The sequence below is a fragment of the Podarcis erhardii genome, assembly GCF_964252035.2.
Source record: "Podarcis erhardii genome assembly, chromosome: 6".
NCBI lineage: Eukaryota > Metazoa > Chordata > Lepidosauria > Squamata > Lacertidae > Podarcis > Podarcis erhardii.
Genome location: NC_138510.1, coordinates 14356128 through 14383219, shown reverse-complemented (window position 1 = coordinate 14383219; position 27092 = coordinate 14356128). Strand labels below are relative to the sequence as shown.

Below are 27092 nucleotides of genomic sequence, written 5' to 3'. Positions count from 1 at the left end.
TAGTTTTATGTAGTTTTGTGGTAGTTTTATGTAGTTTTTATGTAGTTTTTCAATTTCATTGTTCCGCAAGGAACAATGACAATAAAGATATCGTATCGTATCGTATCATATCGTATTTAGCTATTGGCTACAGCTGGCCAACAACCAGACTTTGCTCTCTGTTAGCCCAACGGCACAGACTGCGCTTAAAGTGGCACGTGCCCCATCTACAGGCAGACTCCTGCAGCCCCCATCCCACCATAAGACACTTGCTGTGTTATCGTGCATAAGAAACAAGACTGGAAAGACCAGGAGCTCAAAATTAGCAATCCAAAATGCAAGCTTTAGGCTGAAGGAGGCGGTATGCAGCCGTGGTGGATCTGCCCATCAGAGAAAGGAATGATGCAAAACGACAGAAAATGCCAGGACTTATTTTCAGAAGTAAGGTGACCGTGCTCATTGACAGAGCATCTGCCTTAAATGCACCTGCCCAAGTAAGGCTGGGAGAGACTCCGGTCTGAACTTTGGAAAGCTGCTGTCAGTCAGTGTTGAACATACTAAGCTGAGCTGACCACTCAAATAGAAGGCAGTGTTCCTATGGCCTCCTCATAGAACCCTAAACACGTGTCTAGTTTGCACAAGCAGGAGAATAAGACGAAGAACCTGAATCTGGATTGCTCAAAGTGCCATGCGCTCTGTCACACAGCACAGAAAGCTATGTGTTATGTACTGAAGTTCTCACCCTGGGCCAGCCGGGGGATACTGTACATAGTTTTCACTCTGGTCCACATATGCAAATAAGGGATTGAAAGTGACGTTCAGTGATTGGATAGTTACAGAACGTTGTTACAGTTGCGTTGTACTGGAGCTCTATATAAGCAGGCTGACTGAACCCTTCAGATCAGTTCTGTTCTGGCCTGTGAATAAATAAGAGCTGTTTGAAGAATCACTGTGTCGTCTGATATGTTCACCCACAACTTAACACTATACTTAAAAAAAAAAATCTATGGAGAGAAAGCTAGCAGGAAGGGTCTAGCCTAGCTAAGCTAAACCCTTCCACCTGGCATGACAGTTTTCTATGTGTGGCAAGGTTGGGGTGGGGGTAAAATATAATCCTGGGAGTCATGGGAGTCCCTGAATGTAGTTCTAAGTCAGGGGTAGGCAACCTAAGGCCCATGGGCCAGATGCGGCCCGATCGCCTTCGCGATCCGGCCTGTGCATGGACGGGAATCAGCGTGTTTTTACATGAGTAGAATGAGTCCTTTTATTTAAAATGCATCTCTGGGTTATTTGTGGGGCCTGCCTGGTGTTTTTACATGAGTAGAATGTGTGCTTTTATTTAAAATGCATCACTGAGTTATTTATGGGGCATAGGAATGCGTTCATTTCCCCCCCCCCCAAAAAAAAATATAGTCCAGCCCACCACATGCTCTGAGGGACGGTGGACCGGCCTACGGCTGATAAAGGTTGCTGAACCCTGTTCTAAGTGATCCAATTGAGATACGGGTTTAGTGACTCATCTTCCATTTGTGAGAACTAGGCCACAGCGATGCAATAAAAATTGCTCTCATGCCTCCATATCCTTCTTCCCGTTCTATGATCTTTCCATTTGGGACAATTTCAGCTTTTCGCCTGTCACGTCTCTTCAGCTACAAATGTCATCTCTATCCTGCTGTCCTGGGGCAAAAGGGCAGCTTGCAACCTTTACCGTTGCCATTTCATTAAAACAACAGTATAAAACTATCAACCAAGGAGACAGCACCTGCAGTTTAAAGTCAAGCGTAAAAATGTTATCTGCCACATACAGGTGACTCTCAACTTGCAGAGAGGTTGCGTTCCAGCGATAAAGCCAAAATGGTGTATAGTCAAAACATACCGGGTGCAATGGCAGGTAGGATTCCCCAAGTTTATTTCCCCCTGGATGCCCAGCCCCCCTTTTAATTAAAGAACTTTTTTTTTTTTTGCCTAGCACATAAAGTTGAATGTACACAAGTTGAATGTGTATGAACCGTGCGTTACTTGTACGCAGCAAAAGCCTGCTGGAATAAAACAGCCTTTATTAATCAATGGGAAACAGGGAAGGAGCAGCCAACCTTTCTTAAAGGGGAAAGGGGTTCCATACTCTGGGGCGCAGCCAAACTATCTTTTCTCTCACTATATAAACGTTTGCAAACCTGGTGCCCTCCAGATGTTCTGGGTTACAATTCCCATTGTTCCCAATCATTGGTTGTCCTGGCTGAGGTTGATAGGAGTTGTAGTCCAAAACATCCTACGCTATAGGACACATTAACTATAACTGCTGGAAATGTGGCAAATGCCAGCTGTTGTTCAAGGTGGGAAAGGGGACGAATTTTGCAAGGGCTCGAAAATGCATTTCCCCATTTTCCAGACTATGCAAGTCACCTGCAAGCGACTTTTCAGATGGTCACAAAACTTGCATTCCTCAATAGGTGCACATTTCCCTGTTAAGATACATAAAAGAGAACAAGCACGCCTTACAGGTCTGGCCCACTGTTTGCAGATCGCGGCCATTCCCTCTGTATTTAATATGTGCTACATGAATATTAATAAAATATAGTAAAAAAAAAGCTACCACGCTGCAAATAGCTGTGGAAAGCATTTCAAGCGAAGGGAGAGGGTGGAACGAATCCCCAAATCAAACGGGATGGAAGTTTTCCAGTTCCTGAAGATTACTGCCTGGCTAGTTAAGCTTGACCAATATCGGACAGTGGGGGTGTCAAGGGGGAGGCTAGCAGAGCCAAGAAAAACCCTTCCCTCCCAGCCGCCTTCCTTTTGCAATCGAGATTGGCACCACCACCTTTCAGGTGCTTGGCTGAAGCCAGCAATGTCTCTTCCTCATTATTAGCTGTGATCTTTTATTAGCTGTCGGAGGCTGGCGTTGGCTCCTCCAGGCAAGCTCCCTGCCATGGCAAACAGAAGCAGATCCCAAACACATGTACATGTCTGCGTGTAACCCTTTCTCGCTGCAGCAAAATATCTGCAAGCTGACGGATCGGCAGCTTGGGACATCCAGGGGAGTGGGGACGGGGGGGGGGGGGAACCACAGCAAAATTGACAAAAGAGCATGTGCACATATTCACCGTCCTCAACTGAGTGAGCTGAGAGACACACATCTGGCAAAGGAGGCTCTTCTCTACCAAAAATAAAATAAAATAAAAATCAGGCCGCAATATATTGGCTTGGCTTCTAAGCTGCTGCAGGAGCCTTTTGCCGTGTTAGCTGCAAGCAGTTCTCTGGAATTTGTCCCAGATGAGCCAGGCAAGCTCAGGGGAACCATTTGGACTTAAAACTGAGTCAGGGGCTTAGCAAGAGAAGCTGCTGTCCATGCCCAGGACATGGGAAACAAGGAGAGAAGGGATTCCTTTGTGTGTGGCAGTGCCTGTTCCACAAGTAAACTGCGCATCTGGCACAAGGGGTAGGTCTTTTTACACACACAGTACATTTATGTAGGGGGGGGCGGTTTGGATGCCTGTACACAACCCCTAATTACTTCCCCCATCCTTTCATTACAGAAGGAAGCCCAGGTGGCTGAGTCTACACAGGAGGCAGATTTATTAAAAGCCTCCGCAACTTGCAACTTTGGCTCCCCACATGAGTGCAAAATTGCACCCTTTCAAAGCAGGCTCGAGCACTGAAAGACAGGGAGCCGCACTACCAGGACCTGGGGGACAGAACTGAGCAGGGAAGTGTAAATTTTAGGAATCCCCAAAAAAAGATCCGCTCTGGAAAATGCGCACACAATATCAATCCCTCGTGTTCTGGGCGGATTAAGCTTTCATCTTGGTTGTTCTGTCCTGTCCCATTAATGCAATTTCACTGCCCTGACCTGTTCAGAAAGACTTCAACCCCCCCCCCCCAACCTATCACTTTTCAATCCATACTGATGGGTGTCAGCGGTTCGGGACACTGGAGTAAGTGGTGGAACTTATTCCGGAGAACAATCATGCACATTTGTGTATAGGGTGTAAATACCAATCAGAATCGATATTGCTGCATGGGAGGGTTCGACTTCTTCCAGTTCCGACTGTACTTAAATACACAAACTCACACATAAAGCGTCACAACCGTGAACTCCGCATTAATCTGGAGTCGCCACCGCTTCCTATTAATCACAGGACATTCACACTCAATAACCCTTACAGCGCAATTGTTACGGGTGCCTATTCAGCAAATTCCGCCGGTTTTAATGCAACTTACTCTTATGTATGGGACTGCTACCTACTTGCGGGGCTTGCGTTTGGGTAGGCACGTGTAGGTTCGCACTCCTTAATATTATTACTATTACTATTACTATTACTATTACTATTACTATTATTATCCTAATTATTCTGACTTCGAGGCCAACAGAGCAATTAAAGGGTATTGCGATTCCATTTTAAGCGTTGTCGCCTCTGCGAGGGTGTTCGGCGCGCACTAAATCCTCTTGCCCGCGCAACTCCCCATCCCCAGCCGTTCAGACGTTCCCGACTGCAGCCGCGCTTTGCTTTTACACGTGGGAATCCGCTTTACCCCTTGACGCTCTACGGGCGCAACGGTGCCGCGGCTAACCCAGCTCCTTGGAGACCATCAGCCGGGCATAGCCGAGGGAGCTGCGGGTCTCCACGCTCCAAAGCGGCAGTCAGGAACCCCAGGCGCAGATGCAAGCTCAAACCCACGCGCCCATTAAAAAATAAAAACATTGCGCGACTGCTTACCTACGAAGAGCCCCACGAGCCACCAGGAGCCGAGCATGGCCAGGTCCAAGCCCCACGCGGCGGTGCCTTTGCAACAACCTGTCCCCGGGAAACAGCCGGGGAGGGAAAAAACCAAAGCGCGCGCGGAGAGGAGGCAACTCCGGTGCTGTTTGCTCAGCGCGCACCGCCTGTGCCGGGGAATCCCCGGGGATCCATGTGCTGCTGAGAAGCGAAAGTCCCGGGCAGGCGGGGAGAGGCAGCCCACGGGCAAAGGGGGCCCCGACGGGCTGGGTTTGGCGGCGGCTGCTGCTTCAGAGATCGAGAGAGAAACACGCCGCGCTCTCCTCTCCTCCTGCTGCTCCCCTTGCAGCGCACGGCGCGTTCGCTTCTTCGGAGCCGCAGCGCCTGGCTGCCGATAGTTTTAAGGCAGTTCGGCAGATCCCAGGTTCGCCGGCCAGAAGAGGTGGAGACTGGGGAGGTGGTTGGGGGGGGCGAGGGAGGGACGGGCGGAGAGGGGTGTCCCCACGTCCCTCCACGCACATTTCGGTCACGCCCAGCCCTGGCCGAGTCCCTCCGCCGACTTCCCCACCCCCAGCAGAAATTATTTGCGGTCTGCCCCCACGCCACCATTCACAGACCAAAATCGCTTTCGAAGAGGATTAGAGGAGAAATTCGTGGAAGGCCAGGGCTGCTGGCCACGATGGCTTTGCGCACTGTCAGCGGCCGGTTGTTTTATTTTATTTTTGATAATTACATTTAAAGAGCTCAAAGATAAGTGAGCTTGGTAATATGGGGCCCTGAGCAAGGACAAAATTTGGCGCCCCTCCCCACTAAATATTTCTTATTTTCACAAAAATTCCCTTTTTTTGCACGATTGCTCTCAGTTGGTATCCATATAAATATGGTAAAGGGACCCCTGACCATTAGGTACAGTCATGGCCGACTCTGGGGTTGCAGCGCTCATCTCGCTTTACTGGCCGAGGGAGCCGGCGTACAGCTTCCGGGTCATGTGGCCAGCATGACTAAGCCGCTTCTGGCGAACCAGAGCAGTGCACAGAAACACCGTTTACCTTCCCCCCGGAGTGGTACCTATTTATCTACTTGCACTTTGACGTGCTTTTGAACTGCTAGGTTGGCAGGAGCAGGGACCGAGCAACAGGAGCTCACCCCACTGTGGGGATTTGAACCGCCAACCTTCTGATCAGCAAGTCCTAGGCTCTGTGGTTTAACCCACAACACCAACATTATTACTATTTTGCGCGCTGCCACTCAAATTCAGTTTCCTCACTGCCATAGCTTTGGGCACAGAGCAAAATCAGGCCTCTGCGCTCACTTCCAGATCACTTCTTTATTGAGCGTTCATCCCGATTTGTTTGCAGGACAGTTAGATGGTGTTCCAGTGCATTTCCCTGTCACTTTCCTTACAGTAAAAAGTCTGATCTTTTGGAGATTCAGGTTTCTTGAGCAAGAACCTCCCAGTCAACTATTGATGGTGCAACCTGCATTTGCAGGTATGTGATTGAATCCCACCTGCCTCACCTGAATAAGGCAAGAGGGGTATCAACTGTGACCTCACTCAGTGGCTGTTGGAACATAAGGAAGAGGCTTCGCCCGTCCCTTTGCAACCCTGATAGCAAACTCGTGGTCTCTTGCCAGTGCCAAGTGCAAAGCACTCTAATACGCATTTTGGTGCCCAAGGCAAATAAACCAACCAGTCCCGTGTGTACCCGAAGTAAAAATATAATGAGGAACTGTTTGTGTTCTTTGTAGCTCTTTAGAAGTGCCCAAAAATATATTGCCTGTAGCAGCTGCTTCCCTCTGCCTGATGGGGCAAGTCCCTGGCATGTGTATGATTTCAGCATCCATTGGGCAGCGTGCCACAGACACTCTGTGTGCTAAGAGTTGAATTCTGCACAAGATGATAAGGTCTGAGGGGGACAGCATCTGTATCTATGTGTTCCCTGATACCACCATCTTTCTAACCAAGGGACCGTGCAAGCGGAGCTTTAAAAACGGGGCAGATATTGCAAGGATTTGCAGGAGAGCCGCCGCCGCTGATACAGCTGCTGGCACTGTTTTTGTGCCCTCTGGGCTGAAAACAAGCAGGCTCCAGGGTCGTGTGAATCAGCCCTCGTGAGTGTTGAGGCAAGCGTTGCTGTGAGTTTGCCCAAGGGAAGGGCTTTTCAGCTGAGCATCACCCTAGCCAAGTGGCATGCCCTTTGGGCTTGGAAACCAGCCATCTCTCAACTGCCAAGAAAACAGCCTCCCCTCCTGCTTCACTTTCCTGCCATTGCATGCCTTTCCCACCAAGGCTGCTTTGAGAGACCCACTATTCAATAGTTTCGTATCTCCCAGAAGGAGGTTTCTGCAGCCAGCTGGGGCCTGAGGACAATAAGCGAGAAGAGGCGTTTTCTGCCAGGGACATAAGCCTTAGACAAGAGTTTCTCTTAATATATTAATTAGTCTTTTGGAGGGGATGTTGTGGTTTGTTTGTGTTTCCAGGGAACTGGGGCAAGTGGAGCCTGGTATCTGCCAGTTTCACCCCACCCCCCTTAAAAATATTTTTTTCTGAAAGCAACAGCTTCCTGAAGCTATAGGAGACTGGGGGACATCTGGGCAAATATGCTGTTTATTAGCCAAGTAGCATGATGACCGCTTCTATACGCTGCATACTTATTTGTCAGGCAGTATTGGTAGTTATCGCTAGCCAACCCTTTAAATGCACACTAGTGAAGATGAATTAATGTAGATTACTAGTTTTGGGTGGGTGAGGGAGGAATGAAGGAAATCAAACCCACAACAAAAACTTCATGGGGGAAACAACTAAGTTGGGGTGTGTGTAATTCTATAAAATAACATGCATCTTCAAAGGTAGAACACAAAATTTATGGCCACAAGTACTGTATTTTTTAAAAAGTGATGCATCACTGGAATGAACAAACCTAAAACCTTTTGTACATAACAAACATTATGCACATTTATGTGTTTGCCCATGAGCAAGCACACATTATGTATGTTATGTAGCATTTAAACCATACATTGGTCTCCTCCAGTGATCTAGGATCATGGTCATCACAATTTGATGCTTTTGAATCATGGTGCTGGAGGAGACTCTTGAGAGTCCCATGGACTGCAAGAAGATCCAACCTATTCATTCTTAAGGAAATCAGCCCTGAGTGCTCACTGGAAGGACAGATCCTGAAGCTGAGGCTCCAGTACTTTGGCCACCTCATGAGAAGAGAAGACTCCCTGGAAAAGACCCTGATGTTGCGAAAGATGGAGGGCACAAGGAGAAGGGGACGACAGAGGACGAGATGGTTGGACAGTGTTCTCGAAGCTACCAGCATGAGTTTGACCAAACTGCGGGAGGCAGTGGAAGACAGGAATGCCTGGCGTGCTCTGGTCCATGGGGTCACGAAGAGTCGGACACAACTAAACAAACTTACTCTAAGCTTCCAGCCTTCATGGCTTATAATGCTTCCACCCTCTCTACTGTATGCTCTCTTTATCTGTAGATGGAGGGGGGTCTACTCATTCACCATCTCACCACCAGTTCCTTTGATTCTTTGATGTCTTAATGCCTCATTACCCCCAGGCTATCACCTAATGCAGGAGGCTAGTCCTGGCTTAATTAGCTGTTGACACGTGCTGATTCCAGATGATTAGAAGTGTCTAATACACAGTTTAAATACCCACAGGTCTAGCACATTTTTAACACTCCAAGCATTAGTTAAATTCTGTCACTAGCTAGATCCAGGAATCTTGAGGAAAGTTATGACAGGACTCACTTCTTAGGCTCTTTCATTGTGCTTCGTTCCTGGTTAACGTCTGCAGTGTGGTATAGACCACAAAGGAGAAATCACGCGCACATTTCTAGCCAACGTTTTGTGATTTTATGTTTGAATCATATATCTGCAGTAAGCACAAACCAATTTATGTGCCTATATGAAAAAGCCCTTAGAGTTCTAGCATAGAAGGTACAGATGTATTATACGTTTGCATAACTGGGCAGTGTTTTTTCCATCGAAAGAAGCAAAATCTTAACATCAGCTCTGACCAGCTTTGCCCCAAATGCTGTAACCTTTTCTCATGCTCTGTCTCCTTGATCACTTTGGCTGCCCTTTTAAGGGGTTGAAGTCCAAAACAGCTCCAAAAATGGTGACGGCTATTCTGTCGGGACCTGGTGTGCAACACAGCAGACCTGTAACTCTGGCAGGAACAGAGTACTCAGCATCAGCAGATCTCCTTAAATTTATTCACAATATTCCCAACAAAATATGCACAGTGTTCTCGGCTGGGCCCACTGCACCTGGGACAGGATCCAGCCCAGGCTCTGTTTCTCCTCTTACAAATCTCAAACTGGGCGTTGTTGTGCAACAACGGCGAACAAATAAACATGCTGAGAAGATTGGTAAGCCCCACCATGGTGGCTGGCTGGAAATATGAACAGTATTGGGGGAAGCTAATGCATTCCAGAGGCATTTGGGCATTATATGTTTTCATACTTCCAGTTGGACTGCTTTGACCTTGGCGTTGGGTAGGCAATTCTAGGCAACTCTCGCATGACCTCTTCTGCCAACATATTATCACTGAGCTGAATCGAGGCTGACGCTTGAACGGGAGATGTGTTGGCCGCCTCCAAAACCCTCTGTTACCACCTGACGCCACTTTTGATGGACAAATCGAACTGAACAGAAATTCAGAGCTTGCTTTCTCCCTTTCTTTCCTCTCTGCCAAGACAGCCTCGTTTAAAAGATAGCTGATTGATAGATTGACTGTCACCAACTAGAGGCACGACGCTAAACGGGTCCCTGTGTTGCTGCTTTTTAATCATAAAAAAAAAGAAATAGAAAAGACCTCTAGGGAAAGAGGAATAAATGCATTTCCTCATTTATATCTCATATTGGCAATGAGCAAGAAACAAAATGTTGACGAAAGGGTGAATGTGAAGCAATTTTCCACTGTTCAAATAAAGGAAAACAGCTAGTGTCATAATTCATACCCGACGTTTTCTGCTGGAGAGAAGAGGGGCGGATGCCAAAATATAATGACTTTGATAGTTTAATACTCATTCGGCTGTCTAAGCTACAGGCTGAGTTTAATGGGGCTTTTGAAGCAGAAAAATAGGCAGGCATCTGTATGTGAAAAATCGATTTGGACATGCTATAAAACGAAGCATTTTGTTGAAAATTATCCGCCTCTTGACTAGGTTTCCTGGATTTGCTATTAAAAAATTATTCAGCACCTTAAGGTTACAACCCTAAGCTAACGTACTAGAGAGTAGGTCCTGTGGGACTTGGCAGGATTTACTTCTAGGTAAACATGCTGAGGATCACTTGGTGGAAAATAATTTTGCACTTCTTGGAAATTTGTGTGGAGAGGGAAAAAAGCTGTATTTTTGGTCTTTTGCTCTCACAGAAACTTAGTGAGGTAGATATATTTATTTCAGGGGGGCTGTCTATGTGGCAAACGCTCTTCCTTGCCACAGGAAGTTTGGTAAGAATGCTGAAAATTATTTTGTTGTTGTTTAGTCGTTTAGTCATGTCCGACTCTTCGTGACCCCATGGACCAGAGCACACCAGGCACTTCTGTCTTCCACTGTCTCCCGCAGTTTGGTCAGACTCATGTTTGTAGCTTCAAGAACACAGTCCAACCATCTCATCCTCTGTTGTCCCCTTCTCCTTGTGCCCTCCATCTTTCCCAACATCAGGGTCTTTTCCAGGGAGTCTTCTCTTCTCATGAGGTGGCCAAAGTACTAGAGCCTCAGCTTCAGGATCTGTCCTTCCAGTGAGCACTCAGGGCTGATTTCCTTAAGAATGGAGAGGTTCGATCTTCTTGCAGTCCATGGGACTCTCAAGAGTCTCCTCCAGCACCATAATTCAAAAGCATCAATTCTTCAGCGATCAGCCTTCTTTATGGTCCAGCTCTCACTTCCATACATCACTACTGGGAAAACCATAGCTTTTACTATACGGACCTTTGTTGGCAAGGTGATGTCTCTGCTTTTTAAGATGCTATCTAGGTTTGTCATTGCTTTTCTCCCAAGAAGCAGGCATCTTTTAATTTCGTGGCTGCTGTCACGAAAATTATTTAGCACCCCTCAAAATGAGGGGTCCTTCATTCCCTGAAACAAAGTAAATTCTGTTAAACCAGTTTGTCAGATTGATTATTGAGGTTAAACTATACATCTTCCAACCCATTATTTAATCTGTGTACCCAAAATCTAGGCCACTCCTACTGCTGTTTTGGAGTATACACACATCATCATCATCATCATCATCATCATCATCATCATTATTAGGCCCACTTGACTGCGTTGCCGCAGCCACTCTGGGAGACTTCCAACAAATGAAAACACCAAACACAGTAAAACATCAAACATTAAAAACTTCTCTTACACCCACAAAGCTAGCAGTTAGCCACAATCCTCATCTACCCCACAGTTTCTTGATAATTCTGCATTTTGATACATTTCCCCCACAAACCGGTTTCAATCCGATTTGAAAATGTAAGTCACTGGTGTGGACAGACAGCAGGTAACTTGGAAGCACACCCAGGTGCACTGATGTGTACAGCAGGGTGCAAATGTGACTGGAAATGCAGTTTTGCGGGGTTTTTTTTGGGGGGGGGGTGTGGAGAACCACACTGCGCTTTCAGTCAGTAATGCATACGCAGCCTTAGTTATGACACAAGCTACTAGGAAAACAGCGACAGCATGTTTTAATCTAGAGTAAGACGGGGTCGCGGGTGGCGCTGTGGGTAAAAACCTCAGCGCCGAGGGCTTGCCGATCGAAAGGTCGGCGGTTCGAATCCCCGCAGCGGGGTGCGCTCCCGCTGCTCGGTCCCAGCGCCTGCCAACCTAGCAGTTCGAAAGCACATCAAAGTGCAAGTAGATAAATGGGGACCGCTTACTGGCGGGAAGGTAAACGGCGTTTCTGTGTGCTGCGCTGGCTCGCCAGATGTAGCTTTGTCACACTGGCCACGTGACCCAGAAGTGTCTCCGGACAGCGCTGGCCCCCGGCCTCTTGAGTGAGATGGGCGCACCAACCCCAGAGTCTGTCAAGACTGGCCCGTACGGGCAGGGGTACCTTTACCTTTACCTAAGACGCAGATGGGGTCCACCACCCAGCGACAGACTCGCCCCCTCTGAAGAGGCTAAAGGGCACAAGAAGCAAAGAAATTTGAGTGCCGGGCTTCAGGGAAGCCTTTCCACACCTGCTGCCTAGGTACCCCTTGCTTGTTGGCCAAGAAATCCCTGAGTATTGCAAGGGATTGTGAGAAGTGCTCTGTGGATCCTCTCAGAGGTCTGTTGGACCTCACCATTACTCTGGGAGTGAACCATGAGTGCACCTTAGAGCAGCATTGGGGAACATTTAGAGCATGGTCCACCTGTGGCTTCCAAAATGTTTTTAATCTGAATTGTGGGACTCTTGGCTACACACCTTCTAGCAGACATGGCATTCAATGGGCCTGTGATGTTTGAACGACAACAAAAATGATGGTTTTTCCTGTTGCCTTGTCGCAGGGAAGGAATGCCTGCGCATATAAATGTGTGTGAAAGTGGGGAGTGTCCTTCTTTGAGGGTGGGGGTGGCTTTGTCTCCTCTCTATATGTGTATGTGTATTTGCTTTGGCCCTGTCCTCTGCTTGCACAAAGAACCTGGAAGGCTATCCCTAAGGGTATGTAGATAAACTTTCCCCAGCCCTGCCCTGGAGAATACCTAGCCCCCGCGGCTGCACATTTTGGAGGACAGCTAGCGTTGGATAAGCTGGCTGCCAGGGTAAACTTTCCACCATTGTCCACCACGATCTTCTCACTGAGGACCCCAGTAAACACCTGAAAGCCCCACATTTATGCAACATTTTTGCAAGTGTGGCTTGAGAACCACACTCAACAGACCTTCACCAGCAGCAAAGTCGCTGGAGTGGATTGCAGGTCTCAATTGTAGCTGCATCTGCCTGTCAGCTTCCTCCTCCATCTCAGTAAAGCCCTTGTAGACCTCAGCAGGCAGGAGGGTGGTGACAAAACTAGAATTATTTGGCTCTGCCTGCCAATATCTCTGGCGCCACCTACTGTTTGCCTCCCTGCCTCCCACCCTATCAGTTCTGCCACCCGTGCAAAACACTAAATACCTTGTGCTGAAATGCTCCTGCAGTCATTCTCCTAAGCAACTAAATTTGGGGGTTTTAGCTGCTTTTTCCTGTCCCCCTCAAAATACCCGTTCAAAGTAAAACTAGAAAATGGAGTCGCTTTCAGAAGAAAGCACAGCATTCCCCTCTTGGAGTGTTCCCAGGCTTTAATGGGATCCATGCAGCAGAAAATAAGCACATCAACTTGAAAAATTACAGAGTAAATGGTTTTATAATAACAACAATCTTAACTTTCAAGTTCTGCATCTGATCCTTCCCATACAATGCTTCCAATATGATCCGTGAGCCTCCATTAATTGGGCCTCACAGTCGTCAGATTTCCTTGCAACCATCCCACCCCTCCCCTTTCCCATTATTTATATTATTCTTAAAGACAAAAATCAAAGTGGTTTAAAAACTGCAGGTGTTTGAAAATGGTTGCAGTCACATGCAAAGCAGCCTGTGTGCTTTGTATTACGTGGAGCCAAAAACTTAGCACGCACACGCCTAAAAGGTAATTAATTTGCATGGGTCCTTTCATCGCATAGGATCCCCCCAGAGGACTTTGCAAACATAACAGAAAGCTATATGGGAATTTTATGAGGAGGAAAACATCCCTTCTCTCTCCCTCAAACCCCGACCCGCCATTTAATGCTGATATGTCTGACTGAGGGATGCCAGCTGTCCCCATAACACATCAGACCGACGGGTGAGAAGAACGCCATATCCAATTAAAACTGGAGAAGGGATTTAACTGAGGAGAATATAGCTTTCCCATCTGGAAACATGCCAGGACACCAGCGTTTTGCTGATTGCCACCGAATCCACAATCGCAGCAGGTTGTGTGCCTTTCAGGCTACGTCCAAGTGGCTCTAATTTAGAGGACTGCACTTCTCTATTTCTCCTGTACTTCTGGTCCAACCTATTCCAGATGCATGGAGGATTTCATCCGGCACCTGCCTGACCCAAGCAGGTGTAGCAGCGCAGGCCGCGAAATCTGTGAAATTGTTGGCTCCCTACTGTACGTGTGGGTGGAAGTCCCCAAATTTGGACGATTGTGTTTCTGACCCTACAGATATCACCATAGCTGTCAACTTTTCCCTTTTCTAGCGAGGAATCCTATTCAGAATAAGGGAATTTCCCTTAAAAAAGGGGGAACGTTGACAGCTATGGATATCACACGCACAGAAAATTTCAGACTACACCATTTCCTCCCCCCCCCATGTCAATGTAGGAACATAAGAAAAGCCCTGCTGAATTTAGGAACGGATCCACATCATACTTTTAAAGTGCACCCAACATCACATTAATAATAATAATAATAATAATAATAATAATAATAATTTTATTTATACCCCACCCTCCCTGGCCAGAGCCGGGCTCAGGGTGGCTAACACCAATAAAATCACAGTAAAAACACAATGGGGGGGGGCAGGGAAGGAAAAAAACCACAATTTAAAATACAGGTTAAAATGCAATTTATAGCGCATGGCTTCCTGCAAAGAATCTGCAGCTTGTTATAGAACCGTAGAGTTGGAAGGGGTCCCTGTGGTCATCTAGTCCAACCCCCTGCAATGCAGGAATCTCAGCTAAAACATCCATGGCAGATGACCATCCAACCTCTGCTTAAAAACCTCCAAGGAAGGAGAGTCCACCACCTCCTGAAGGAGACCGTTCCACTGTCAAACGGCTCTTCCTGTCAGAAAGTTGTTCCTGGTGAGTCATGGGACTGAAACTGCCTTGGTCGCACTGGTTGATGATCTCCGGCGGGCTAGGGACAAAGGTGAGAGCTGTTTCCTAGTTCTGCTGGATCTCTCAGCGGCGTTTGATACCATTGACCATAACATCCTTCTAGACCGTCTTGAGGGGCTGGGAGCTGGGGGCAATGTCATACAGTGGTTCCGCTCCTTCCTCCTGGGCCATGTTCAGAAAGTGGTGGGGGGGGATGAGTGTTCAGACCCCTGGGCTCTCACTTGTGGGGTGTTCTGTCCTCTCCCCCATGCTTTTCAACATTTACATGCAGCCACTGGGAGAGATCATCAGGAGGTTTGGGCTGGGTGTTCATCAGTATGCGGATGATACCCAGCTCTACCTCTCTTTTAAATCAGAACCAGTGAAGGCGGTGAAGGTCCTGTGTGAGTGTCTGGAGGCGGTTGGAGGATGGATGGCGGCTAACAGATTGAGGTTGAATCCTGACAAGACAGAAGTACTGTTTTGGGGGGACAGGAGGCGGGCAGGTGTGGAGGATTCCCTGGTCCTGAATGGGATAACTGTGCCCCTGAAGGACCAGGTGCGCAGCCTGGGAGTCATTTTGGACTCACAGCTGTCCATGGAGGCACAGGTCAAATCTGTATCCAGGGCAGCTGTTTACCAGCTCCATCTGGTACATAGGCTGAGACCCTATCTGCCTGCGGACTGTCTCGCCAGAGTGGTGCATGCTCTGGTTATCTCCCGCTTGGACTACTGCAATGCGCTCTACGTGGGGATACCTTTGAAGGTGACCCGGAAACTACAACTAATCCAGAACGCGGCAGCTAGACTGGTGACTGGGAGCGGCCGCCGAGACCATATAACACCGGTATTGAAAGACCTACATTGGCTCCCAGTGCATTTCCGAGCACAATTCAAAGTGTTGGTGCTGACCTTTAAAGCCCTAAACGGCCTCGGTCCAGTATATCTGAAGGAGCGTCTCCTCCCCCATCGTTCTGCCCGGACACTGAGGTCCAGCTCCGAGGGCCTTCTGGCGGTTCCCTCACTGTGCGAGGCCAAGTTACAGGGAACCAGGCAGAGGGCCTTCTCGGTAGTGGCGCCCGCCCTGTGGAACGCCCTCCCGTCAGATGTCAAAGCGATAAACAACTACCTGACATTCAGAAGACATCTGAAGGCAGCCCTGTTCAGGGAACTTTTTAATATGTGACATTTTAGTGTATTTTTCATCTTTGTTGGAAGCCGCCCAGAGTGGCTGGGGAAACCCAGCCAGATGGGCAGGGTACAAATAATAAATTATTAAATTATTATTATTATCGGAATCTCCTTTTTTGAATCTATTGGATTGAGTCCTAAACCTCCTCGTTTCATCCTTACAACATCCCTGTGAGGTAGGTAACACTGAGAGGACCAAGGCCAACCAACAAACCAAATGGCAGAGTGGGTATTCAGACCCTGGTCTCCCAGGTTTCAGGGTGTGGATCTGCCCCCCACCCCCAGGCCAGCATTCTGTTCTCCTGTTGGTCAACTAGATGCCTTTGAGTCAGTCACGACTGAACCTAATGGTCAGGGGCCCTTTACCTTTAGTCCAACAATTTAAGCACTGCATTGCATCTTAGTTGGACACACATGCCCCCATTACTCTGTTTCTTGCCTCAAACCTGTGATTTAGGAGCAGCAAACGAATCTTGGATTTGTTATTCTGTGGAATCAATCAAGAAACTGCAACACGCAAATCCTATTGAAATGAATGGGAGCTGTTCTTATGCATAGTGTCTGCAGAGGGGGAATGTCCAGTGGATCAATCCCTTAATTTCTTAAATCAGAGCTTCCTCTTCATTGTCTTGTTACGATAAAAAAAAAAAAAAAAAGATTCAAGCAACCCACCCTAGTTCATGGACTCTCCTTCCTTGGAGGTTCGGGGGTTGGACTAGATGACCCTTGGATCCCTTCCAACTCTATGATTCTGTGCATTAATCCACATCGCAGTAAGCCATAGTTAATAGCTTTCCATGCTGATCTGAGCCAAGTTGCTCCTCCCTGCTAGCGCACTGGAGAAACAAACCATGATCCCTGGCTTAACCTTATGTCCAAACCAGGGATTACTTCACTCAAACTATGATCTGTAAGCCAAGAACAAACTTTGGCTACAGGTTGCAGATTGTTTGGAGTGAAGCAAACCACGATTCCCAGTTCAGACATAACACTAAGCCAGGGATCATGGTTTATTTCTCCCTCGTGCTAGCGGGGAGGAGCAAAATGGCCAGATCAATGTGTTCACGGCAAGCCATTAACTACAGTTTACTGTGATTTGTAATCGAGGCCGTTACAGAATAACAATAGGGGGAAAGCGAGTAGGGCTTGAAGGGGACCTGGCTCAACGCATTGTGTTTACATGCTTAAAAGAACCTGAAGTATTATTTACATGCTTAGCTGGAGTTTATCCCGTCTTAGACAAGTCTGGATGGCTACCTGTTATACTTGGCTTGTCCTGGTTTCAATAAGAATTTATAGACCCTAAGCCATCTGCAAAATGTCCCAGCTCTTCAAGGCCAATGTAAATGCAATGAGGGGGAACGAAACCACACAAAGGAAAGGTTAACTGCTCGCTCGCTCTCCCCTCCCCAAAGCTGGCACACTTTATAACTGCAAGAAAAAGGCCTCCTAGCCGTTGAAGTTCATCACTCATGTGCATCTCCAGGGATAATTGCAGCATTGACTTAGCACGTAAAAGGGAGCGAATTTTCCTCTTCTTCTCTTCGCCTCTTTCTTGTGCTTACAAACACGCTGCAGGTTTTGCTGAGCATCATGAAAACCGCCCAGTTTGTTTGAAAACTGCTGCTTTCACCTGGCATGGGCATTAATTCCATGCATCTTATTGGGAAGTGAGAGGAAGCAAGCCTAGCGAAAGGACTAAAATTGTACATTTTGTACAAGGGAAAAATCTCAACTACACGTTCCTGGTTTGGAAGCAACAAGCAGAGAGAGAGAGAGAGAGAGAGAGAGAGAGAGAGAGGTTTCTTCTGTCCCCCCCAATCAATATTAAGAAAAGTAATTTGAAATTAAAATAGATTTGGAAACTCTAGCCTTGCTTTTATTCTGAATGACAGATCCTTCCTGCCCTTAGCTCACCACATCTCTCCAAGCTTGAAAACTGAAGCGTCCTCCACTGCAACGGAGAGTGGGAAAGATATTTGTGGTCTGGTGCTGGGAGCAAGGCGCTGGAGAGGCAGAGGAGATGTCAGTCCAGATTTGGGCTAAGCGCCATGCTCACGCTGGACAAACATCTCGCAAGGTGCTCAGAACTTCTGGGAGATGCCGCTGGCCTCGCATCATCAGCCAGCGAGATCTAGCACACTGTTTATGCGCAAGCCCCAGAGAGGCTGTTACTTTTGCTGCAGATACATTGACAACATCAAGCTGCCATGGGTTATTCTCGGCGAGCCTGTTCAGCTTTGAGCTTTGTACCCTAAGTCCATACTAAATTAGCATACTGAATGAAGTAATCTGCGTTACGTCCAAAAGATTTTGAGTTCAGACAAAACCACTCTGTGGGGTTACATTCAAGCTCTAGTTGTGCTTAGAATCTCAGAGAGTTGGGTGGGTGTCCCTGAGGGTCTACAACCCCCGGTATATTAAGCTGGATCAGGCCCAAAAGGCCCATGTAGGTGTGACGTTAACATATGAGAGTGCTGGAGGTGAAATAGTTAAACAGGTTACCCAATCAGAACCCAGGGGGTGGAGTCAGAGGGACTATAAAACCAGCTCTGGGAAAGGCGAAGGGAGGAGTTTGTTGGGAGTTGGGTGGTTGGTTGGAGTGGGAGTGAATTGGGATAGCATCTGTGGGTAGGTTGAGTTAGTGTAGCGAAATAAGCTGAGTCAGGAACAGTTAGGAGCTAGGAAGACAAATAAATAACTGAGAGGTGGTTTAGTGAGAGCAGGTAGCGGAAGTTATAGGTCTGGATAGGCACCCCATGATTGTAATTGACCGATACCGTTTATGAAACCACATGCTTGTTAAACTGCAATAAAAAATCAGAAGTTTATGTTCCAATTTAACCCTGACTGGACTCAGTATTGTACCAGGTAGGGCCTGGGTGGTGGCAGTGAGAAATAAAGTGGTGGCACAGGGATCAATAGACGGTGAAGCGTCCGGGGACCCTGTGTGATTGCCACAGTAGGCCAGCCCTCTCTTCTCACGGTGTCAATCCCTGTTGCCTAGGGGGAGCCCACAAGCAGGACACAGCTGCCATAGCCCTCTCCCACTCCTGTTATACAGCAACTGGTATTCAAAGACACACTGCCCCTGACGCCAGAGGTTTGACTCGTAGCCGCTGATTGTGTTCTCATCAGTTATCTTGCTGTGGTTATTTTGCATGCGTTAAAGCTCTAACTGAACTGCCAAAGGCTGTAGCTGTGCATGCCTTAAGTGCAAATTTAATAAATCAAGAAATACCCAACTGATCGCTGCGCTTTGCAGTGGTGGGGGCTCCTGCAGACGCCAGGCTCATTCCCACTTACCTTTTGCCCTGTATTGAACTACCTTTCTTTCCCTTTTTTTTTTGTCCCAGTGCTTTCCCCAGGAAAACCCGCTCTTTACCGCTGAATCGGAACAAATGGCAATTTGGGTTTCCCCCGGATTGCTGTTTGCTCCAATTCAGCCATCGAAAGCTAATGAGGCTTTTCCCTCCTCTTTTTAAATCGTGTGCTGTTCAAAAACATTATACAGGAAAGAGATATTTTTCCCCCATTCCATATTTCCAGTTTAGCATTGCTGTGCTAAATCAGCTTGTGGGAGGGGATGCCATCTGGATTTAGCCTAAACATATATGCTAAGTGTAATGGGAAACTGCCTGGGTGATACAGTCCCCTTCTTGGCCAGTGATGAAAGGGTGCTGTTGGTTCTTTTAATGCTTTCCACTGTTCCCATCTGAACACTCAGCTAAAGTGCTTTTAGTTGAAGTGCTTCAAAAAAAATACTTTTTAAAGAACTGCAATTAGAAATGATTTTTATTTTTATTTTATTTTTTTTCGAAAGCCTAGTTCCTTACAAGACTCCAAAGAGCAGTTCTGATTTCAATTCATGCATTGGGCTGGATTTTTGAGGTCGGCAGCAATTTCATTTGTCTTTGCTTTCGGCTCCCCACTCCCTGTCCATAGAGAAGAATAACAATCACAAGTTGGTTTATTCCAGAGGTACGTCCAAGACCACCTCTGTTTCCTGCTGGGGGGGGGGGTGGCGGGAGTGGGACAGAGAAAATAGCTCCAAGTAATACATCTCTCTCGCAAGTGCTTTCCCACAGTTTAGCAAAGGATTTTGCCCTAGAGTTCATGGAAGTGGATTCAGACAAATCACTTAGTTAGCGCTTCTTACACTGCAGCTTGACCACTGCAAAACTGACCCACATAGAAGATCACCACTGGAGGCCCTTGGAAGTGTTCCAGGGTCTATCTGTCTGTGATCAAGGAGGGAGACGTATTCATTAGCCACACAAAGTCTCTGAGGGTAGTTCGCTTTGCTCCCTCCCTTATGAAATCATTTAATGAGAAGATCTTCAGCAAGGTCTGTGGTCAAGAACCACTGCAGGCTGGTTGATTACAGTGACTGGGGCACTCTACCACTTTGTAGAATTCGGCAGGTAGGAAGGTTGGGGGGGACGACGACTAGAATGAGTTGATTCCATCTATTGTTGGCTCTGGCGCCACCTGCTGTCTGCCTCCCAGTGTTCCAGCCTAACAATGGGTACCAGCCAGCACTGCTGATTACATCTTGCTTTGATAGACTGGTCAATATTGCTTAAGGTTGTTGACGCGTGGTGTTAATTGATGTTATTGCCTCCCCCCACCCCCACCCCGGCTGCTATTTTTTATAAAATAGGCTTTAGCTTGCTGCTTTGTGCAGTTTAGATTTCAATTCTAATATCCATTTACTTGAGAATAAGCTCCACTGAACTCAATTTATTTCCGAGTAGCTATGCGTAAGATTGCACTGTTAGCTTTGTAATTGGCTTTCTAGTGGTGTTATTGTTTGGATAGTGGTATTAGCCACCTTTTAAAGTAAAGGGGTATAAAAAATATTTTAGATGCATAAACAAAAATGGCAGCCAGAGATGCTACTTCACCTCACTTCAGCTGAACAGCTGTGCCTTTCTGCACAAGAGGCAGAAAATACAGCAGGTAAAGCATTGAACATCCACGCTGGCTGTGACTGAGAACTGAATGTTTCTTTTTATTAGATTTCACTGTAGAAGAGTATGTTGTTGTTCTTTAGTCGTTTAGTCGTGTCCGACTCTTCATGACCCCATGGACCATAGCACGCCAGGCACTCCTGTCTTCCACTGCCTCCCGCAGTTTGGTCAAACTCATGCTGGTAGCTTCGAGAACACTGTCCAACCATCTCGTCCTCTGTCGTCCCCTTCTCCTTGTGCCCTCAGTCTTTCCCAACATCTGAGAAGTCTTCTCTTCTCATGAGGTGGCCAAAGTATTGGAGCCTCAGCTTCAGGATCTGTCCTTCCAGTAAGCACTCAGGGCTGATTTCCTTCAGAATGGATAGGTTTGATCTTCTTGCAGTCCATGGGACTTTCAAGAGTCTCCTCCAGCACCATAATTCATAAGAGTATAGGATTTGTTTATTCACCTGAAGAAGAGATCCCTTTGCTCGAAATGCACCCTTATCTGGACTCTCAAATAATAAATATTAGCCTGCCCCATTTGGGATTTCCTTCTTTCTGTGTGTGCTAGATCTAACTGCACAGATTTGGTGATATTTAACCACTACTGTCCCCAACTACTCCAAAATCTCATTCCAAACTATTGCAGATATTAATATTGTGCAGCTAGAAGGACTGTATGCATAAAAACTGACTTCTTTTGCAAATAAAACACTGTGAAGGCCCTTAAGTTGAATTCAAAGATTTACTTGTAGAACTTTCTTCAAAACGGAACAAAAATGTCATAGATAGATACATCCATATAATTCCATACAATATCTTGTGCCAGCCCAGCACAGGTTAGAAATAAAAGGTAATTCTATGATTCTATCATTCCAAACAACCCTAGAATCAAAGATCTCTATACTTGCATCCTCCATTTCTTCTGAGGCTGCGTGCTCCTGAGTGAACTCCATTATCACATCTTATTCTCACAGAGCCTGAGAACAAAGACTTAGCCACTACTCTTCCAAGATGGCAATTTGCAACCAAATACCTTTGTCACCTGATCTAAGGTTAAACACTCACGTTTTAGCTAGCAGAAAACAACAATGGTTGTTTAGTCATTTAGTCATTCCCCATTTTAGTGTCAAGTAAACAATTATACTTAACGCGCACAGCATTGGCAGGTTGACTTGAAAATTGCCACTTCACAGAGAATTATATATCACTGAAGGATGGTGACAAGTCTCAGAGGGAGGGCTTCAGCCTTGTTTCTGGACTGTGGCACAGGACAAAGAAAGGCAGTGTCATGGACAAAGGGAACCTTCTTGGCTCCCTTTTAATAGTTTGATGGATGTTTTGCAAATGATGACCATCAGTCGACTCCAATGCTCCTTCCCAGCTCGAGCCGGCATCATGCAGACATACCGTTCCAGCGAAATACGTTTGGGGTTTTTTAGTGGTGCAGCTAGCCAGAAAGAGCCTGGGCTGAGCTGTGGTCCCAGGCGCTGCCATTGCCAGTCTGCCTAAAGAAAGGAATTCATAGGCAATCTAGCCATCAATAATGAAACAGTAAAATAACTCTCTGTGTTTGCTCCTTGGCTGTGTTTAACCATAAAGCAGCTGTTAAAACAGATCCAAATATATTAAAAATCCAAATCTTTCTGTGGTCCTGGATCTATTGCCATGCTGTTGTTTTTCAGCTTGGTGAGAATTTCCCCTGCCTGAAATCCTGGACAGCCCCTACCAGTCAGTGCAGGCAATACTGAACTAAGAGGATGTTCAGTTTAGTCAGAATCTCCTTTCTTGTAACTTGAAGCCATTGGGCTCCCAGAGAAAGAGAAAACATCTTGCTCCATCTTCCATGGGCAGCCCGTCAGACATTTGAAGGTGGCTATCGCATCTCCTCTCAGTCCCCTCTTGCATCATCTATTTCCCTCCTCCTCCTGGTTCATGCCACCAGTGGGATCTGAAATGTGATCATTTGTATAAACAGAATCCCAAACCTTTCACATCCTCTTCCGTTCAGCTTGGTTGCTCGGGGCTTTCAAAGGTCATCTCTATAATTGAACAGGCACTTGGGACGAAGGGACGTCTCTTCCCACCTTGTTTAGGAACACACAGGTCCCTTTCCTGATAGACATAACAATAGGCCGCGGCAGCAAACAGCAAGAGCTTCTTCTCCATTTGTAAGCTAATTCACGGTGCAATCCTGGACATGTCAGAAGTAAGTTTTATTAAGCAGGGCTTACGCTTGAGTACGTGGATAGAGGATTGCAGGTTAAAGCAGGTGAAACAGATCTGGTTAGGGCAGGAATGGGAGAAACTCTGCCCCCCAATATGTTTTTAGACTACAACTTCCATCATCCTTGACCATTGGCCATGCTGGCAGGGACTGATGGGAACTGGAGTCCAATACCATCTGGTTCTCTACTCCTGAAATAGGATATCCCCAACTCATTCATCATTATTATGGTCTGCTTGTGTTTCAGGAGTTTTGTCCAAGTACACGGAGATAGCTGTGGATGAAGTTTGTCCATATTCTCCCTGAAGGCAAAATTGTGCAGTCTCCAGTTTCAAAAACATAAGGGCCCTGTGGATCAGACAGAAGCAGGACACACGTACAACTTGTGTGTCGCTTGCAATTGACATATACTGCTCAGAGCCTGGAAGTTCCATTTAAACTGGAAGTATCATACAAGTATCGTATCATACAAGTATTATAGAGTTGGAAGGGACCACAAGGGTCATCTAGTACAACCCCCTGCAATGCAGGACTCTTTGGGCCAATGTGGGGCTCGAACCCACAGCACTGAGATTAAGGGTCTCTTGCTCTACCAACTGAGCCAGCTCTATCAACTGCCATGGCTAATAGCTTTTAACAACAACAAAAAGAAGGGAGAGGGAATTCGTCAGACATCGAAGCACAACAGTAAAGGCTCGTTCACACGTTGCACTAAACACAGGTACAAGCTGTCTCTACACATGTGCAAGTGTTTGTGTTTATTTCTACAGCTCCACTATTTGTGAAAACAGGCACATAGACGGTACACTCATTGAATGATACACACTGTAAATGTGCTTAAAATGCCCAAGAAAGGTAAGTTGCTTTGTGGTGATAGTGCATAAGGTTGTAATTTTGTTTGCTGGTCCCCGAGAAGACTGCAATTGCTAAGTAGGATAATTGCTTTGTAGGAGACCAAGGCCACATTGACACCATACATTTAAAGCCCTATGATACCACTTTAAACAGTCTTGGCTTCTCTCAAAATAATTCTGGGAGCTGTAGTTTGGTAAGGCTGCTGTGAGTCCCTGAGCTGTAATTCCCAGAGTGGCTTAATAATCAATCCCTCTTCGCAGGGAACTCTGGGAATTGTAGCTTTGTGCGGGGAATAGGGATCTCATAATAACTTTCAGCACTCTCTATAAACCTCCACTTCCAGAATCCTTTGGTGGAAGCCATGACTGTTCAAAGTGCTATAAAAGTATGGTGTGAATGTGGCCAGTTTACCAGTTTTCTGCTCTCCAGTTCCATATTTATCCATGAGGAGATGGCAGCCTGAACTCTTGATCCATTGTAAAGGTAAAGGTAAAGGGACCCCTGACCATTAGGTCCAGTCGCGGACAGCTCTGGGGTTGCGGTACTCATCTCTCTTTATTGGCTGAGGGAGCTGGCGTACAGTCATGTGGCCAGCATGACTAAGCCGCTTCTGGTGAACCAGAGCAGTGCACGGAAATGCCATTTACCTTCCCGCCAGAGCAGTACCTATTTATCTACTTGCACTTTGATGTGCTTTCGAACTGCTAGGTTGGCAGGAGCTGGGACCGAACAATGGGAGCTTACCCCGTCGTGGGGATTCGAACCACCGACCTTCTGATCGGCAAGTCCTAGGCTCTGTGGTTTAACCCACAGCACCACCCACATCCCTTGTATGGTCCTATAATATGATGCCCTATCCATTCCCCTCACTGTTTCAACAAATGGCAACCATTGCTATATTGGAGAATGTTCTGATCTACAGTGGTGCTGGCTGTGCCCACAGATGCCCTTTCTTTCTCACTCGGCTGTTTGCAATGCCAGCCTCTCTCATTATGCCTATGATCACCTCCCTGCAGTGAGATGCATGTGCTGGCATCCAAATGCGCTCAAACGCTCACACACAAAACACCCACACAGGTAGCCCCCGAAGGCAGAAGAGAAGCCTCTGTTCTCCTGCTTCCCCCGGCAGGCCTTCTGAGCTTTCTCCTCCCCAGATCTCTTTTCAACCCCCTTCCTTTGCTGAATTGGCCTACAGAGATGGGCCTGAGCCAAAAGCAGTGGGGGACCACATTAATAGGGGCCTCGAGCAACTCTCAATGGGACAAAGAGAAAGGGAGAGATTGTTTTCACTGTGAAGCCCAAGGTTTGCCCACTAGAATAAAAGGACCATGGTCAGCTAACTCAGCTGCTGCCAAGTCTTTTTCTTTCTAGGGGTGGACAGATCTGTCAATTTTGGGTTCTTTCAGTTTTTTCGTTTTTTATTTCAGCTCTCCACCCCACCCCATTACTGCATCAGTATATGAATTTCCTTTTAAAAAGTCCACATGCAAATTTGTACTTTTTGTGTATATTTCTCCTGACATACATTTTCATCTGATATACTGCATGTTGCAAATTTTCACACACACACACACACACACACACTTTATGTATTTTTGTGACACTTTCCCCTAAAATGGGTTTTTTTAATGCATATTTTTGGTTGGAGAAAAACTGCAAAATTTAGAGAAGCACAAATTGGGACAGATAGCTGCGTTTTGGTTTGCGTTTGGTTCGTGCATGAAGTAAATTAGGTAGGCTTGCATTCATTTCTCTCCAACCCTGGTTATTCAGTGGAATTTACTGTTTTCAAGATCCACTTGTTTGTTTCAGTGTGACTCATAACTGAATCTGTCTTAAAACTTTCCTGTCACATTCCCCCTTTCCCTATAGGTGCTCAAGGCAGATTACATGGTTCTCTCCCCAATGCTTTCTTCACATCAACCCTGTGAGGCAGCTTAGGTTAAGAAATAATGACTAGCCCAAGAGCATTGAAGCTGAATGGACAGCTCAGGTAGAGTTTCCTCAGCTCTTAATCTGATAGATTGAACCACTACCCAACATTGGCTCTACAATGAGAAGCCCGAACCCTCTGGGTTCAGACAAAACACCGTTGCTTACCTCAGCAAAGTGGGCTACAACTCCTGGTATTACAGTGAATGAGGGAGTGCCCTCCACTGTTTCAAAATCACACTTCTCTGCCAGGTTTTCTGAATGCTCCACGTCTCATTATTCCCCTGCAGGAAGACATTATTATTTTTATCCTCATCATAAATACAGCCTTGACAGGTGGAGAATATCAATTTTCAGGGGAAAGGCTCGATGCAACCTTCGGCGGAGAAGGGTGAATTATCTTACCAAGACATCGGATGGGCAAGTTAATGTTAGATCTGCAGGCGACAACATGGAATTGATTCTTCCCACTCGGGAGGCGTGACTGATGCTGCATTTCTTAAGCAGGGCCCGGGTGGTCCAGATGTCCATGTCTGATTTTGGCCCAACTACCGTGTGCATTTATGCCCGTCTTGCTTTTTTTATTGTCCTCCCGCTCTCCTTCTCCCTTGTCGTACAACCCACCACTGTTGTTGGAAGCTTCTACTGGAAGGCACAGTGGAAGGACGGTGAGTTTTTTAAGGAAGGCTGGTGAGGTGGGTGGGAGGTTAGGGTTCCATAGAAGCTTATCAGCCCCTTCTCTGTTGGGAGATACTAATAGCTACCCTTGGAAGCAGAAGCAGCTAAAGTATGCACAAGTTGTTGAACTACAACTCAGTGGCTTAGTGTGGGTTGCCAGAGCCCGGGGCTGCGCAAAGTGGGGGTGGGAAGGAGGGAAACAGATGGAGTAAACATGTAAACATGTACATTCAACTGCCTAATGGTGTCCATGCCACCCAGGAGATCACAGTCGCACTGATAAGAAAAGAAGAGTCATTCTGTTGCCTGGCAAGGTCACTTCCTGGTTCACTTGGAGAAGCCATTTTCAACCGAGTCCAGCAATGGAAGTGTGTCGTGTTAAGGATAGTGGTTTAATTTCCAGAAATGGGGATTTTTGCTTATGTTGAACTGCTGTGTATTTCTAACATGAGGTTTTTTCCTTTGGCAGTAGCTCTCCTGTGATTGGCTGACTGTGAGTCACATGAGGGAGGCATTCCATTCTGTTGTGATTGTTATTCCAGCAACTCTCATTTTTTAACTGCTTTCTGTTCCTTCTCTCTGTTGGGAGGCGAATTGCTGCTGAGGACAAGTGTGTGCCCGTGTGATCAATGTGAAGTGAAACAGACAGGAAGATCCCTAAACGTTAATAAAGAGATACCTGTGCAGGAGCTCTCTATAAGAACAAAGTGAAAGGGCACAC

The 27092-nt window shown here is 46.7% G+C and overlaps 1 protein-coding gene and 1 long non-coding RNA gene across 2 annotated transcripts in view; both read right to left on the bottom strand.

The window, feature by feature from the left end:
* APCDD1L (APC down-regulated 1 like) overlaps positions 1-5101 on the bottom strand; it is a 47629-nt gene extending 42528 nt beyond the window's left edge. The window contains exon 1 of the mRNA XM_081867827.1: positions 4695-5101. Coding sequence (XP_081723953.1) covers positions 4695-4731 — 37 coding nt within the window. The 5' untranslated portion in view covers positions 4732-5101. The remainder of the gene's footprint in view (positions 1-4694) is intronic.
* LOC309345244 overlaps positions 1-27092 on the bottom strand; it is a 166826-nt gene that overhangs the window by 46247 nt on the left and 93487 nt on the right. The window lies entirely within an intron of this gene.